Source organism: Camellia sinensis, chromosome 10 (assembly GCF_055761805.1).
Source record: "Camellia sinensis isolate YWXY chromosome 10, ASM5576180v1, whole genome shotgun sequence".
Taxonomy (NCBI): domain Eukaryota; kingdom Viridiplantae; phylum Streptophyta; class Magnoliopsida; order Ericales; family Theaceae; genus Camellia; species Camellia sinensis.
The window spans coordinates 131,246,845-131,260,093 of NC_138970.1; the positions used below are offsets into that span (position 1 = coordinate 131,246,845).

At 37.3% G+C, this 13,249-nt stretch overlaps 1 protein-coding gene across 6 annotated transcripts; it reads left to right on the forward strand.

Moving 5' to 3' along the window:
- The first annotated feature begins 935 nt into the window (after positions 1 to 935).
- LOC114306885 (putative protein phosphatase 2C 11) lies at positions 936 to 12,831 on the forward strand. 6 transcript variants are annotated; one of them, XR_014342618.1, is made up of 4 exons: positions 2,411 to 3,098; positions 3,936 to 4,413; positions 4,499 to 4,575; positions 12,652 to 12,825. XR_014342618.1 is itself a non-coding variant. In XM_082892354.1 (4 exons), exons 1-3 carry the CDS (start codon positions 2,932 to 2,934, stop codon positions 4,550 to 4,552), a joined length of 231 nt encoding a protein of 76 aa, XP_082748480.1. In that variant the 5' UTR covers positions 2,413 to 2,931; the 3' UTR covers positions 4,553 to 4,575; positions 12,652 to 12,831. The 6 variants fall into 6 exon arrangements, 2 of the variants coding, with proteins under 2 accessions (XP_082748480.1, XP_028108005.2); XM_082892354.1 differs by having other exon boundaries at positions 2,413 to 2,982; positions 3,936 to 4,061; positions 12,652 to 12,831; XR_003644868.2 differs by lacking the exons at positions 2,411 to 3,098; positions 12,652 to 12,825 and adding an exon at positions 936 to 2,393 and having other exon boundaries at positions 3,936 to 4,061; positions 4,499 to 4,717.
- The last annotated feature ends 418 nt before the right edge of the window (positions 12,832 to 13,249 follow it).

Genomic DNA, 13,249 nt, shown 5'->3' on the forward strand with positions numbered 1-13,249 from the left:
AAATTTTTGTAAATATAAATAGAAAACTGAAAACGTAAGTATTACCAAACAGCACCTAAGTGTGTGTGTATATATATACATATATACATTCATGTATTTTTTGTAATTAGTAAATAAGATATATATATATATATATATATAGATAGATACATGTATTTTTTGGTAAGGAAATAGGATATATATATATTATATAAGGGGCCGTTGGTTTAGTAGTTAAAACTCAGCCTACTAACCTTGAGGTTGTGGGTTTGAACAGGGCAGCCATTTTGTACAAATTATGCCAAATGTTAGGATTGTACCCAATTTACCCCTCCTAGACCCCATCAAATGGGGACTATACTGATTGTAGTGCTTATAGTTATCAAAATATATATATATATTTATGTATATATACATGTATAAATATAAGGCACCAAAAGGGGCGCAACCTCTCTGTACACTAGCAAGGAGCAAAGTCAAGATAAAAAGGCATCAACACAATTGAGCTCTTGTAAAATCTACGAGACAAAAGAAGATTCTCAAAACTTCCCTTTGAGCCAAAAATGAAGATACTACCTCAGTCTTAAATTGTTTGTCTGACACAAAAATCAAAAACTTAAAAATAATGTATTCATGTGCCACAATTATTAGTTTTTTCACAAATTGAAAGTACTTTAAAGAGATCTTTTAATTGGTAAATTTTTTAATGAGAATACATTATTTTGAAGTCTGGTTTTCTGTGCCAAACAAACATTTTTTCCCCCCACTTGAATTTCTCCTCGTCCTTAATGTCTACTCTTACTGCCAAAAGGAGTTGACTATCCATGTGCTGCTGGGCTAATTGTCATCTCTTGCACAGGTTACTAATCCTCTATGTAATGTGTCTCCTGTTGTTATTCCTTTTAAGGGCACTTAGGATGTTGATGATTTTAGTCTTCCTATTACTCTTAGGACTTATACATGACATTTTATATCTAGCTTATTTCGCATGATTCCCTGTTTTCTTCACTCTCTCTTCTTTCTTTCTTTTTTTTTTTAACCCAAATTTGACCTTAAAATTTTGGAAAAACCAAACTTGAACTTTCGAATTTAACCCTATAACATCTCTCAGTCTTTCAATCAAACACCTATTATACATATTCAATCGACCCTAATTCATCACAAACCATGGCTGGCATACCTTTTCACAATCCCACAGAGCAACCAGAAAATTTAATAGCTCACATTATGATTAGCAAACCATGACAATAAATTCACATTCTCACATTCCCTAAAAATTCTTACCTTCCAAGAGCCACATAATTACTTGAAATTAATACATAAGCTGCACAGGATTGAGGCTCCAATTCAATAAGTTTTCTAGCTGCTTTTCTTTTCAATTCAAAGTCTCCATGAATCCAGCCAAGTGTAGTTTGCTACTGGGTTTGGTTTGAAATGGTACTCTCAGGTTGCGAGTTGGGGAAAAGGGAGAGGGCATTGCCGAAGGACACAATGTGATGGTGCCTTATTCATCAATGACTTTAGGTGTTGTTTCAAAGTGAATATAGGATGGTCAGCTCCAGTGAGTTTCACTAGCTAATTCCCAATCACTCTGGCCACAGCCACTGCCCATAACCTATTCGACATAACCATAAGTGGAGCTTGGGGCCTGGGGGTCAGGTTCAACTCCTACTAGGTGCTATCAACTCCTTGAGACCACGCCCATGTGCTCTGCCTGAGATTTGCCTGATCCACATGGAGGGGGTGCTTTGTGTGGATTCTGGGATTAGTCGAGATGCACGTAAGCTGGGTTGGACACCCGGTTATCAAAAATAAAATAAAATAAAATAACCATACATGCGATGACCATAGCTGTCACTCATTCCCATAACCCTTTTCGCTCACCCATTGTTGTGAGTATTGTGACCATGGCCACTGATACAGTGAAGTTCCAGGTGTTGAAATATGGGTTAAGGAGGATTGATATGAGACTAATATTGTGGGTCACCATTGTGGGTGTTTGTGTGGATGGGTGATGGTAGCAATGGGAAGCGGTAGTGCATGTTGGTGCGGTGGGATGTGTCTGGCTGATTAGGTGAGAATATAGAGTGCAAATGACGGAGATGGAGGAGGTAGAAAGAGAGAGGGGACATTTGAGGGTGTTTTTTTTTTTTTTTTTTGGGTGATGGTATTATGGTAACTGTTCATTTTCTATTACTTCCATTAATGGACAAACAGAGGCAGGGGAGGTTAGTGTAATTTTCCAAAATGTGAAGGGGGAATTTGTACTAAGCACATAACTTATGAGATTTCAGTGTATCTTGCCCAATTTTTTAAATTGCATGTTGCAAGAATGTGGTTCCTCAATAGATCTGAAACTGTCTTACAATAGCCAGATTTTCGAAATGTGAAGGGGGAATTGGGCTTTTGAGAAGGTACTGCTTGCTCCCACTAAATTAAGATACTAGAACTTCTCATTCATATATTGGCTCCATGTTGGTTTGCTCAAATCCATTTTTTACTTGTATATTTGGTATGGGGATTCTTTCGATCAAAGTCGAAACTTAGGAGCTTGGAGGTGCAAATTGATCTCCATAGTTTTGTGACATTGCACATTGACTCCCACTTATGTTTGGTGAACCTAAAAACAGAAGTAATTCATGAATTAGTGAACCTGGAAACAGTAATAGTTCATGTAAATATGTGGAGTTTTTTTTGTCCTCAAATAAATAATTTTTTTTTCAAGACTACCTAGAATTATCATTTTTAATTAGAGTTGAAAAAACTTTATGTTGAAAGTTCCCATTTGCGTTATATAGGCTGTTCCTTAAACAAATGGATCTTTGATTGTGAGAGACTGGGAGCATTATTCCTCAGCTTCAATGCATCATCTTATGGTGCTTTCTCCTCTCTCCCTTCCTTGCCACTTCAGTACACTGGCACAAAACAGAGGCCTAGTCTGTGCATATTCCGATGGATACTCTTTTCGTTCTCTCTACCCCGCACAAACATATGCTTGCATCTGTATGTGTGCTTTAATCAATGCATGTTGTAATGCACTATGCCACCCCCTGCATCTGTACCTTCACATTACATAGCATAATATGCGGTAGAATGTGTTCAGTTATTTTGATTAGCAGGTGAGCTTTCCAAGTCAAATTCATTAAATTGGTTGTATATATTAAACTATGCTGTACGGTAATTTAATCCTTCTTCTTCTTCTTTTCATATATTAAACTATTTTGAAAAGTAATTCTGTGAGGCAAAGATTTTGTATTTGGTTTATTTTATATTTGTTGTATCACAGATTCTTGTGTTTGCTGTTAATAAATCTTTGTGAATTGATTATTGTGCATGTTGTCTTTTCATTACCATATCAGGTCATTGGCTTCCTTTCTATGTTTTCTATGTACCCGGTTGGCAAATGCTTGGTGCCTTTCTTTTTATAACATTGACTAGTAAAATAAAAAAAAGAAAGTAATTACATCAGTAGGTTCTTATGAATTCCAGATAAGTTTATTTGATCTATAGTTGAATTCTATCTTTATTTGATCATTATTTTCTTATGAATTCTGGAGAACTTTGAAGGTCAATTGTTTTATAGATCAAATTACTTTGAATATCAAATCCTTAGTTTCTTTCTTTTTGTGTGCGTGTGCGCCTGGAGAACTGCTTAATTACTATCATCATTTGAAACTTTTCCATGGCTTTCTTTTTAGGCAAGATTTCATGGTATTGTGTTGTATGTAATTATATTCAGTTATATACCTATTGGAGACTCGCCGGAACATATGTATGGCATTACATTACAATTTACATGCTTTGTTTTTAGCTACTTCAAACCTGTTTTTTTCTTTTTCCTTGTGAATTTGATTATGTTTTGTGAACACTTGCCTGATGAGTTTTCATTTTTGTACTCTTTTTTTCCTTCTTGCACTGTATCCTTGTGACTCATTTACTCCAATTATTGCTTTTAGGGGCCCCATTCTGATTTTTCTGGACCAACTTCAGGGTGCACAGCTTGTGTTGCAATTATTAGAAACAATCAACTTATTGTTGCCAATGCCGATGATTCTCATTGTGTAATATCAAGGAAGGGCCAGGTAATGCACAATTGAAGATGACTTTTGTCATTTTATATTTCTGCAGATGGTTCAAAAAGGGAATTTTTTACGTCCTTAGATGGATGTTCTCTGTAGCTGAACTTTTGTAGATGTAGAACATGGTATTTGACTTGTAGTGGATAGAAAGTCCACAGTATTTTTAAATCTTGTAGATGTAGAACATGTTCGTTATGGGTAATATATTGATGAAATATGTGTTTATGTTACTACCCTGCTTCCTTTCTTTCGGTTTCCATTTTCCCAAGCTGAGTGAGAGAGAGAGATTCTTGTAGCTCTGCTTTGTCCTCTTTTCATAGTCATACTTATTTGATGATTTTAATCTCATTGACAGGTATAATAGAGAGAGCTTGAAATCTTTTTCTTTTCTTTTCTTGGATTACTCAAGAGCCTGATATCTAATTTCTATTTTATTGCAGGTGACATGGAGTTTAAGCAGAATAAGTTTTTGCCTGCTGAAAAGCAAATTGTGACTGCTAATCCAGATATAAATACTGTGCGTATTTTTTTTTCCATTGTAGATAATTTGTTGTGACATTGTTTTCCTAAAAATAATGGATGCTGATTATCTTTGGGGATATAAATAAGAAGAAAAACAGTAATTCACATCATAAATCAATGAAACCTTTATTGAACTATTTTGCTTGGCTACACCTACATGAAACTAGTTTTGCCATTCTACTCTATGAAGGGCCACAAAGCAAATATGTATTTACTTGTAAATTGTTTGTTGGCAGCATATATTACTCTCCTGTAAATTTATCTTATAGATAGATTTTGTGTTTTATTAGACATCTTAATTAGTTTTTGTACTGTATAAATTAAGTTAGTACTGCCATGGAGAGGTTGAGAGAGGGTGAGAATAGAGCAGAGGGAGATGGTTTAGCTGTGTGTCGAGGAAGTTTTCTTTAGTTTGTTTTAGGAAAACTCTTTTCATACATGAAATTTGTACAAAAGCTCCACAAGAATGATGTGGGAATGACATTTTTGTAAATGCATTTATCTTGATGGGTGTTTTGTTTTAAAGTGAAATGCGGATATTGAGTCACATCATGATGTATGAAAATTCTATATAAATTTTCTATTTGTATATTATTACTCTTAGTTTTGAAGAAGCACGAATAACACTATTGAGTTTGGTTCTCATTTTCTGTTCGATATGACTGTATTCGTTTTTATGTGCAATTGAAGATTTGAGGTTACTAAAGATTTTTATCAAAATTTGACCTTTAAACTAATTGATCTTCTAATTTCCATTCATGTTTAGGTTTTGATTGGATTTTGAAGACTAGAAATATTGCTGTAGTACTTTTTCTATTTAAACAATTGGATTATCTATATAATAAGGGAGAAAAGGTTTTTGAATCTTGATGGGACTTTTGTCTATGTGTCAAAATATGCACCATTAAATTGATTCAATCCAATGGTTGAAAATATCCTTTTATGTTCTATCACTGTTCTATTCATGATTGGCTAGAAATTTAATTGATTTTATTTTTGGGTTAAACATAGGGTTTGAAATTGAAATACAAAAGAGAGATTTTCAAATGAGTTCTTGAGAAAGGTTATGGGGTTGTGTTTATGATTAAGATATGTTAAAATGGTGGATTTCTTTACTTGAAATTTATTTTTAAAGAGCAAGGGGTTTTGACCTAAAATTATGGATGTTTGGTTTGAAAAAGGAAATGGAAATCGATGTTGGGTTTTGTAAGAATGGAATGAATGCAGATGTTGATGAGGATGGTGGAGTTGAATATGTAATATCACTTCCATTTGAAAATGATGAGATTATATCTTTTATTGAAAATTATTTGTTGAATAGAAATATTTATTTTGAGCTATCAGTGGAGGATAGCTTTGAATTTTTTTTAAGAATATTGAAATTTTTTGTCTCAGAACAACTTGTAATGATTTGACAACTGTCAATTTCCCTTTTTAGTAGCATGAATTTTATGAAATTATTATTATTTTTTTTTTTTGAAAATATGTTTATGATTTGTATCATGGAAATCTTTGTACGCTCCACCTCAACTATCGACTGTGTAGTTGGAAAGTTGACTTGTTGAATTAGGGTTCACCAAGTTTCCATCAAACTTCAAAGAATGATGACCCGTTATCAATAGTATATGATTTATCTATTAAATGAAACATTTAAAGATTAACTTGACAAATAAAAAAATCACACATACTTCAAAATCATATGAACATTTGTGAAAATCTTAATTAAAGAAACCTTATTCCAACTCATGGAATTTGTTTAAAGTGATGTGTTTGAAGTGATGAAGTCTATTGGAACCATTCAAAACTTTATGATATGGATTATGTTTTTTTTAATCGTTATCTAATGATGATATTATTTATCGGTAATTACTTATAAATAATTAAAAAAAACTTGTATAATAATAATTATAATTAGCAATATCCACAATTTGAAAAAAAAAATTAATTATAGGTTCTCATATTTTTATACTGTTTGCAATTGTAAATATACTTATTTCATCGCTAAGAAGGTGGTTCAAAGTAGTTTGCACAATGGTAATACATATATGTTGATATATTTTGATTTGATTTAAAATCGAAACTCTACCCTTATAGTGACATTAATTATGCCCATTGGCCACATTTAGGAAACAAGATTAGTTGCGTTTCTAATTAATTAAGTCTCAAAAACTATTACTTGTTTAGCATTAAAGTTAATAAACATTGACAGAGCTTAAAAATGTTCTTGTTTCGCTGAAAAAATATTTTAGTATTTACAAAATTTTAGTGTAATTTGTTCTCAAAGGACATCCTAACTAAGCTAGGTGACCTCAAATGAATTAGTAGTATCAGTATTTGGAAACAATTAGATTACAAGGTTTGAAATTTTCTCTAATTTTGCCTAACCTATCAAATAGTTTCCAAAATTTATTACTACAACATTATTGAAATTATATTCTCCCCCAATGTTTCTAACAATTTCAACAACACCATGGTTTTCTGACATAATATTGACAATCACAAATGGAAAATCTATTGTGAGAGGTACCTTTTTGTTTTGCAACTCGGTTGCTAATGTGTTGATTGATACGGGTGCATCCCATTCCTTTATATCTACTGCATTCGCATCTGTTTTGGGGTTGGAGTTGGCACAGTTAGCATCTCCTATATGTGTTGTATCGCCTGTTGGGGGCGAATTGATTTTGAAACAAGGATGTAGAGGTTGTGACATAGAGGTCGCCCACTACCGTCTTCTATTCTCTTTTGTAGTTATGGCTATGTCTGGTTTTGATGTGATTTTGGGTATGGACTGGTTATCGTCATACCGGGCTGTTATTGATTGTTACTGCCAGAGGGTCATGGTATGTACCTTGAGCGGGGATTGTTTCCATTTCTTGGGGGATCGGGTTGGTAGTGTGTTGCCACCAATGTATGATTCGTGAGGGCCGAGTGAGCTTAGTGGTTTTCTCACTAGCTTTATGAGTAGTGAGTGTGAGGAGACCCGGATTGAGTTGCGGAGAGTGGTTTGCGAGTATTCAGATGTTTTTCCCGAGGACCTTGTTAGTTTACCACCCCATCGAGAGATCGAGTTCTTTATTGACCTAGTGCTTGGCATGACACCGTTTTGCCCCAGCCGAGTTGAGCGAGTTGAAGATTCAACTCCAGGAGTTGCTAGATAAGGGCTTTGTCCGCCCTAGTGTTTCGCCGTGGGGAGCACCGACCCTCTTTGCTAAAAAGAAAGATGGTGCCTTGAGACTTTGTATTGATTACAAAAATTGAATCGGGCTACGGTTAAGAATAAGTACCCTATGCCTCGTATAGATGATTTGTTTGACTAGTTGAAGGGGTCCCGTTGTTTCTCTAAGATAGACTTGAGATCGGGTTACCACCAGTTGAGGGTCAGAGAGGAAGATGTTCCGAAGATGACATTCCGTACGCGATATGGCCACTATGAGTTTCTGGTGATGCCTTTTGGGCTCACCAATGCACTGGCAGTGTTTATGGACTTGATGAACCAGATATTCCGGGAATTCTTAGATCGTTTTGTGGTCGTCTTCGTGGACGACATTCTAATTTATTCACCTTTGGAGGAGGAGCACGAGGAACACTTGAGAGTGGTACTTGAATTGCTTAGAGCCCATAAGCTATATGCCAAGTTTGGGAAGTGTGAGTTCTGGCTAAGAGAGGTTAAGTTCTTAGGCCATGTAGTCTCCGGGGAAGGGGTGTCTGTTGATACATCCAAGATAGAGGTAGTGCAGGATTGGGCATAGCCTAAGAGTGTTTTTGAGATCCGCAGTTTTCTGGGATTAGCTGGGTATTACCGCCGTTTTGTGAAGGATTTCTCTAGGCTAGCTTCGCCATTGACTAGATTGACGCGGAAAAGGGTCAAATTTGTGTGGAGTGATACTTGTGAAAAGTCGTTCCAAGAGTTGAAAGTTAGACTTACTACTGCTCCAGTGTTGGTTATTCCGGAGAGAGGTTTGGGTTATGCGGTGTACTGTGATGCCTCACCAGAGGGTTTGGGTTATGTGTTGATGCAAGAGGGGAAAGTAGTAGCCTATGGCTCACGTCAATTGAAAATACACGAGAAGAATTACCCTACACACGACCTAGAGTTAGCAGCTGTGATTTTTGCCTTGAAGATTTGGAGGCAGTACCTATATGGTGAGAGATTCGAGGTGTTCTCGGATCATAAGAGTTTGAAGTATCTGTTTACACAGAGAGACTTGAATTTGAGGCAGAGAAGATGGATGGAGTTTATTGAGGATTACGATTTTGAATTGCACTATCATTCGAGAAAGGCCAATGTGGTGGCCGATGCCCTTAGTAAGAAATCCATTAGTGATGTAGCTTGTATAGCCATCCGAGAGTGGGAGATGTTGGGTGCACTTGGTGAGTTTGATTTGCTTTTGGGTGAATCCATTGAGGTTGCGACCTTGTTTTTTCTAGCTGCGCAGCCTACACTTGTGAGTCGAGTGTTAGAGGCACAGAGAGGTGACCTTGAGGTAGAATCCCTCCGAGAGAAGATCTCCAACGGGAAGGCTGAGAAGGGTATGACTGTGTATCCTGACCTGAGTGTGAGATATCGAGACCATCTGTTTGTGCCAGAGTCTTACCGAGAGGAGATACTCCAAGAGTTTCACCATTCACGCCTTGTGGTACATCCGGGAGGCACTAAGATGTATCGCGATCTGGGTCACCAGTTTTGGTGGCGGGGTATGAAGAGAGATGTGGCAGTTTTTGTATCTAAGTGCCTTACTTGTCAGCAAGTGAAGGTCAAACATCAGAGGCCAGCGGGTTTGTTGCAACCCTTGCCTATTGCCGAGTGGAAGTGGGAGCATGTCACAATGGACTTCGTGGTAGGTCTTCCGAGGACTCAGCGGGGTAGTGATGCTATTTGGGTGGCTGTAGATCGGTTGACTAAGTCGGCGCACTTTATCCCTATGTGCGTGAGAGATTCGATAGATCATTTTGCCGACTTGTATATTCGGGACATAGTGAGGTTGCACAGGGTCCCAGTGTCGATCGTCTCAAATAGAGATTCACGTTTTACCGCTAGGTTGTGGCAGAGTTTGCAGAGGGCCTTGGGCACTAGATTGACCTTTAGCACGGCTTATCATCCTCAGACTGACGGGCAGTCCGAGCGTACTATTCAGATCCTTGAGGATATGCTTCGAGGTTGTGTTCTTGACTTTAGTGGGTCGTGGGAGAGGCACTTTCCCTTGGTGGAGTTTGCCTACAACAACAGTTTTCAATCCAGTATTGGTATGGCACCGTTTGAGGCCTTGTATGGCCAACCGTGTAGGTCTCCAATTTGTTGGGCCGAGGTGGGTGATGCACCTTTGTTGGGCCCGGAGTTGGTGAGGGAAACGACGGAGAAAGTTGAGCTTATCCGTAGGAGGCTTGTTACAGCCCAGAGTCGCCAGAAGAGTTATGCCGACCGTAGGAGGAGACCTTTAGCATTTGAGGTGGGCGATCATGTCTTCTTGAAAATATCACCTAGGCGGGGTTTGATGAGATTTGGGAAGAGTGGGAAGTTGTCCCCTCGGTTTATAGGCCCTTTTGAAATCCTTGAGAGGATTGGTGAGGTCGCCTATCGTTTAGCTTTACCACCGCAGTTGTCCGGGGTACATGACGTGTTTCATGTTAGTATGCTTCGGAAGTATGAGTCGGATCCATCGCATGTATTGGATTGGACTGACTTAGAGGTTGATGAAGATGCCTTGTATGAGGAGAGACCGGTGCGGGTCTTGGATAGGCGGGAGCAAGTCTTGCGAGGCAAGACGATACCTTTGGTGAAAATTTTGTGGAAGCATCACGGAGTGGAGGAAGCCACTTGGGAACATGAGTCGGAGGTCTGAGAAAAATATCCGGACTTGTTTGTTAATGTTTAACCGTGTAATGGGAGTTTTATTTTGTATTGATAAACCTTAAGAGCTTTGAATATTTCTCAAGTTATAAAACATGGTATGTGTTTTGATTTATGGAAGCATTGTTGAATATGCTTGGAAAATAGAAGTTTATCTTAGCATTGCATATGTTAATTCTATTGTAGAAATGCAAATATATTATTGGCATTGAATAAGTAATTGAATATGTGTTGAAATTGGTGAATTTCAAGGAAATGCATGTGGATAATACATGTTGTAACTTATATTGTAATTTGCCCTTTGAGAAGGGATGGTACGATCAGTGATGGGTCGGGTTGATATATATTGAATTGTAATATTGTTGAGAATTGAGAAAACTTGTACTTAATTTCTGGGACGAAATTCTTTAAGGGGGGGAGGTTATAGCGATCCCGGTTTTCCCTTTCTTTTTTTTTATTGTATTCCGGACTCGACTCCGTGGATGTGCTGTTGTCATATTCTCATTCCCATCCTTTAATCTTGAATTTGAATCTTGGGTTGTGTTGGGCAGGTTTGAAACAGGTTGGTTGTGTTTGGAAACCTAGAGTTGATGCCCAAATTTTGGCCTTCACGCTCGAGCGCGGCTTTTGACGTTCGAGCGGGCCCTTCGTTTTTGCTTCTCCGCTCGAGCGGACGTTTTGACGCTCGAGCGTAGTTTTTCATCTCTCAGCCTTTTTCTCTGCAGGTCATCGGACGCTCGAGCGAAACTTTTGACGCTCGAGCGGCCTCTTTGATTTTGTTCCTCTGCTCGAGCGGGGTTTCTGACGCTCGAGCGGGGACCATGTCTGCAAAACTTCTGAAAGTGTGCAATCGACGCTCGAGCGGTGCTTTTCACGCTTGAGCGTGAGTCTGCGTTTGACGCTCGAGCAGGGAGTTCCATGCTCGAGCGGGGCGACTTTTATATTACTCCGAATTTTGACTTTTTGGATCACTTTTCAACTTCCTTTCTCTCTCTAACTTTTCAAAACCTCCATTGGAGAGCACCTCACTCTAAACTTCAACGTCTTTCTCAGGTTTGATCTAGTTTGGGTGATCTCCTACCTTAGTTCCTTTACAAAAAGTGTAGAGCTTGGCTTGGGCTACATTTCCATCCGAAAATCTTGGGATTTGGAGCATTTCGAAATTCTTCATCTTCTCCTTTTGGTCTCATCTTTTGAGGTAGGGATAACTACTCATTTTTATGGTCTTTAATATAAACTTTTAGTCATTTTGATATGATGTTGAAGTTGGGTAACTTGGGTGTTAGGGTTTCAATTGTTTAAAGAGAGGTTTTGTTCTTTGGGCCATTACATGTGTATTTTGGGTCTCAAATGAGATCATTGTTGATATTTGAGCCTTTTGGTCAATGTTGAGAAAAAGCGGAGAAAGCCCTAATTTTTGTTATGAATTAATTTATATAATTAATTTGGGAATGTTATGGAAATATGAAATTGAGTTGGGAATAATGAAATTGGCTCGTTATGTAGTAGAATGGTGGAATTGGATTTAATAATCACTCACCTTTGAGAATTGTTGATAATTTATCTGTTGATGCATTTATTATCTATTTAGAAATAACTGTTTTGGGCTATCGGTGGAGGATAGTCTTGATTGTTGTAGACACTGCATGATGATCAGGTGAATTAAAACTAATCAATTTGAGTATATCATTGAGTATGACGGTTGGAATAATACAGCGAATATGTGTATTGATTGGTCATTGTATATGATAAGTATTTGAATACATGGGTGCCGAGTCCCGCGGATGAAATTTTCGTAAAATGGCAAATTTGAAAATATTAGACATGGGTGCCGAGTCCCGCGGATGAAATTTCTGTAAAATGGAAAATTCGAAAATATTTATACATAGGTGCCGAGTCCCGCGGATGGAATTTCCGTAAAATGGCAACTAGAAAATACTTATACATGGGTGCTGAATCCTGCAGACGCAATTTCAGTAAAATGGCAGTTTGAAGTATTGTTGGCATGAGATGTAGTCTCATTTAAGTTGTTTGGCTAGGTTCTGAGTCGTGTTTATAAGTTGAGAATTGGATAAGTAAAAGATTATGGAACTGGATTGTACTGTATGTTGGTTTTTATCAGTTAAACATTTATGAAATGCTAATGTTTTAGTTATTGCCTATATTATGTTTAGCATATCTCTACTGAGCGTTGGCTCACCCTATATGGGACATTATTTTCAGGTACAGGCGACATGCCGCCTCCAAAGATGTAGCTTGGGAGGTTGTGGGAGCTGAAGGCTTTCTTTTTGTGATTAATTGTGTATTACATGTAAATCAAGCCAAGGGCTTATTTTGTATTTAGAGTTAGTACTCTTCTTTTGTAACCAAGTGTTGGCTTAGAAAGTTGTAAGCCCGTAGGACATTTACTTTTGATGTCAACATGTAATACTTTTGAAATGAATACTCTGATGAATGAAATAATGTTTTACTCTCTTATGTCTAATCATGTTAAGAATGTATGATATATGGTTTTTTTTTAGGGCGTTACAAATATAATTATGCTATTATTTATACATATTTTATATTATTTAATATATAAATAATATATATTTATTTTATAATTTAAATAAGGATAAATGAACCGAGAACCAAGCTTATTCAAACTCGAGTTCGCCTTGTTTATTAAACAAGCTGAGCCGAGCCCTTAATGAGCGAAGTCAAGTCGAGCCGAGCCGACCTCACGAATAACTCGATTCGTTTGTAATCCTATCCGTACCACAATCCTCTATATTATTTCATATTTCATTTTGTGGATCTCACTCTAGATTCACAATGATTA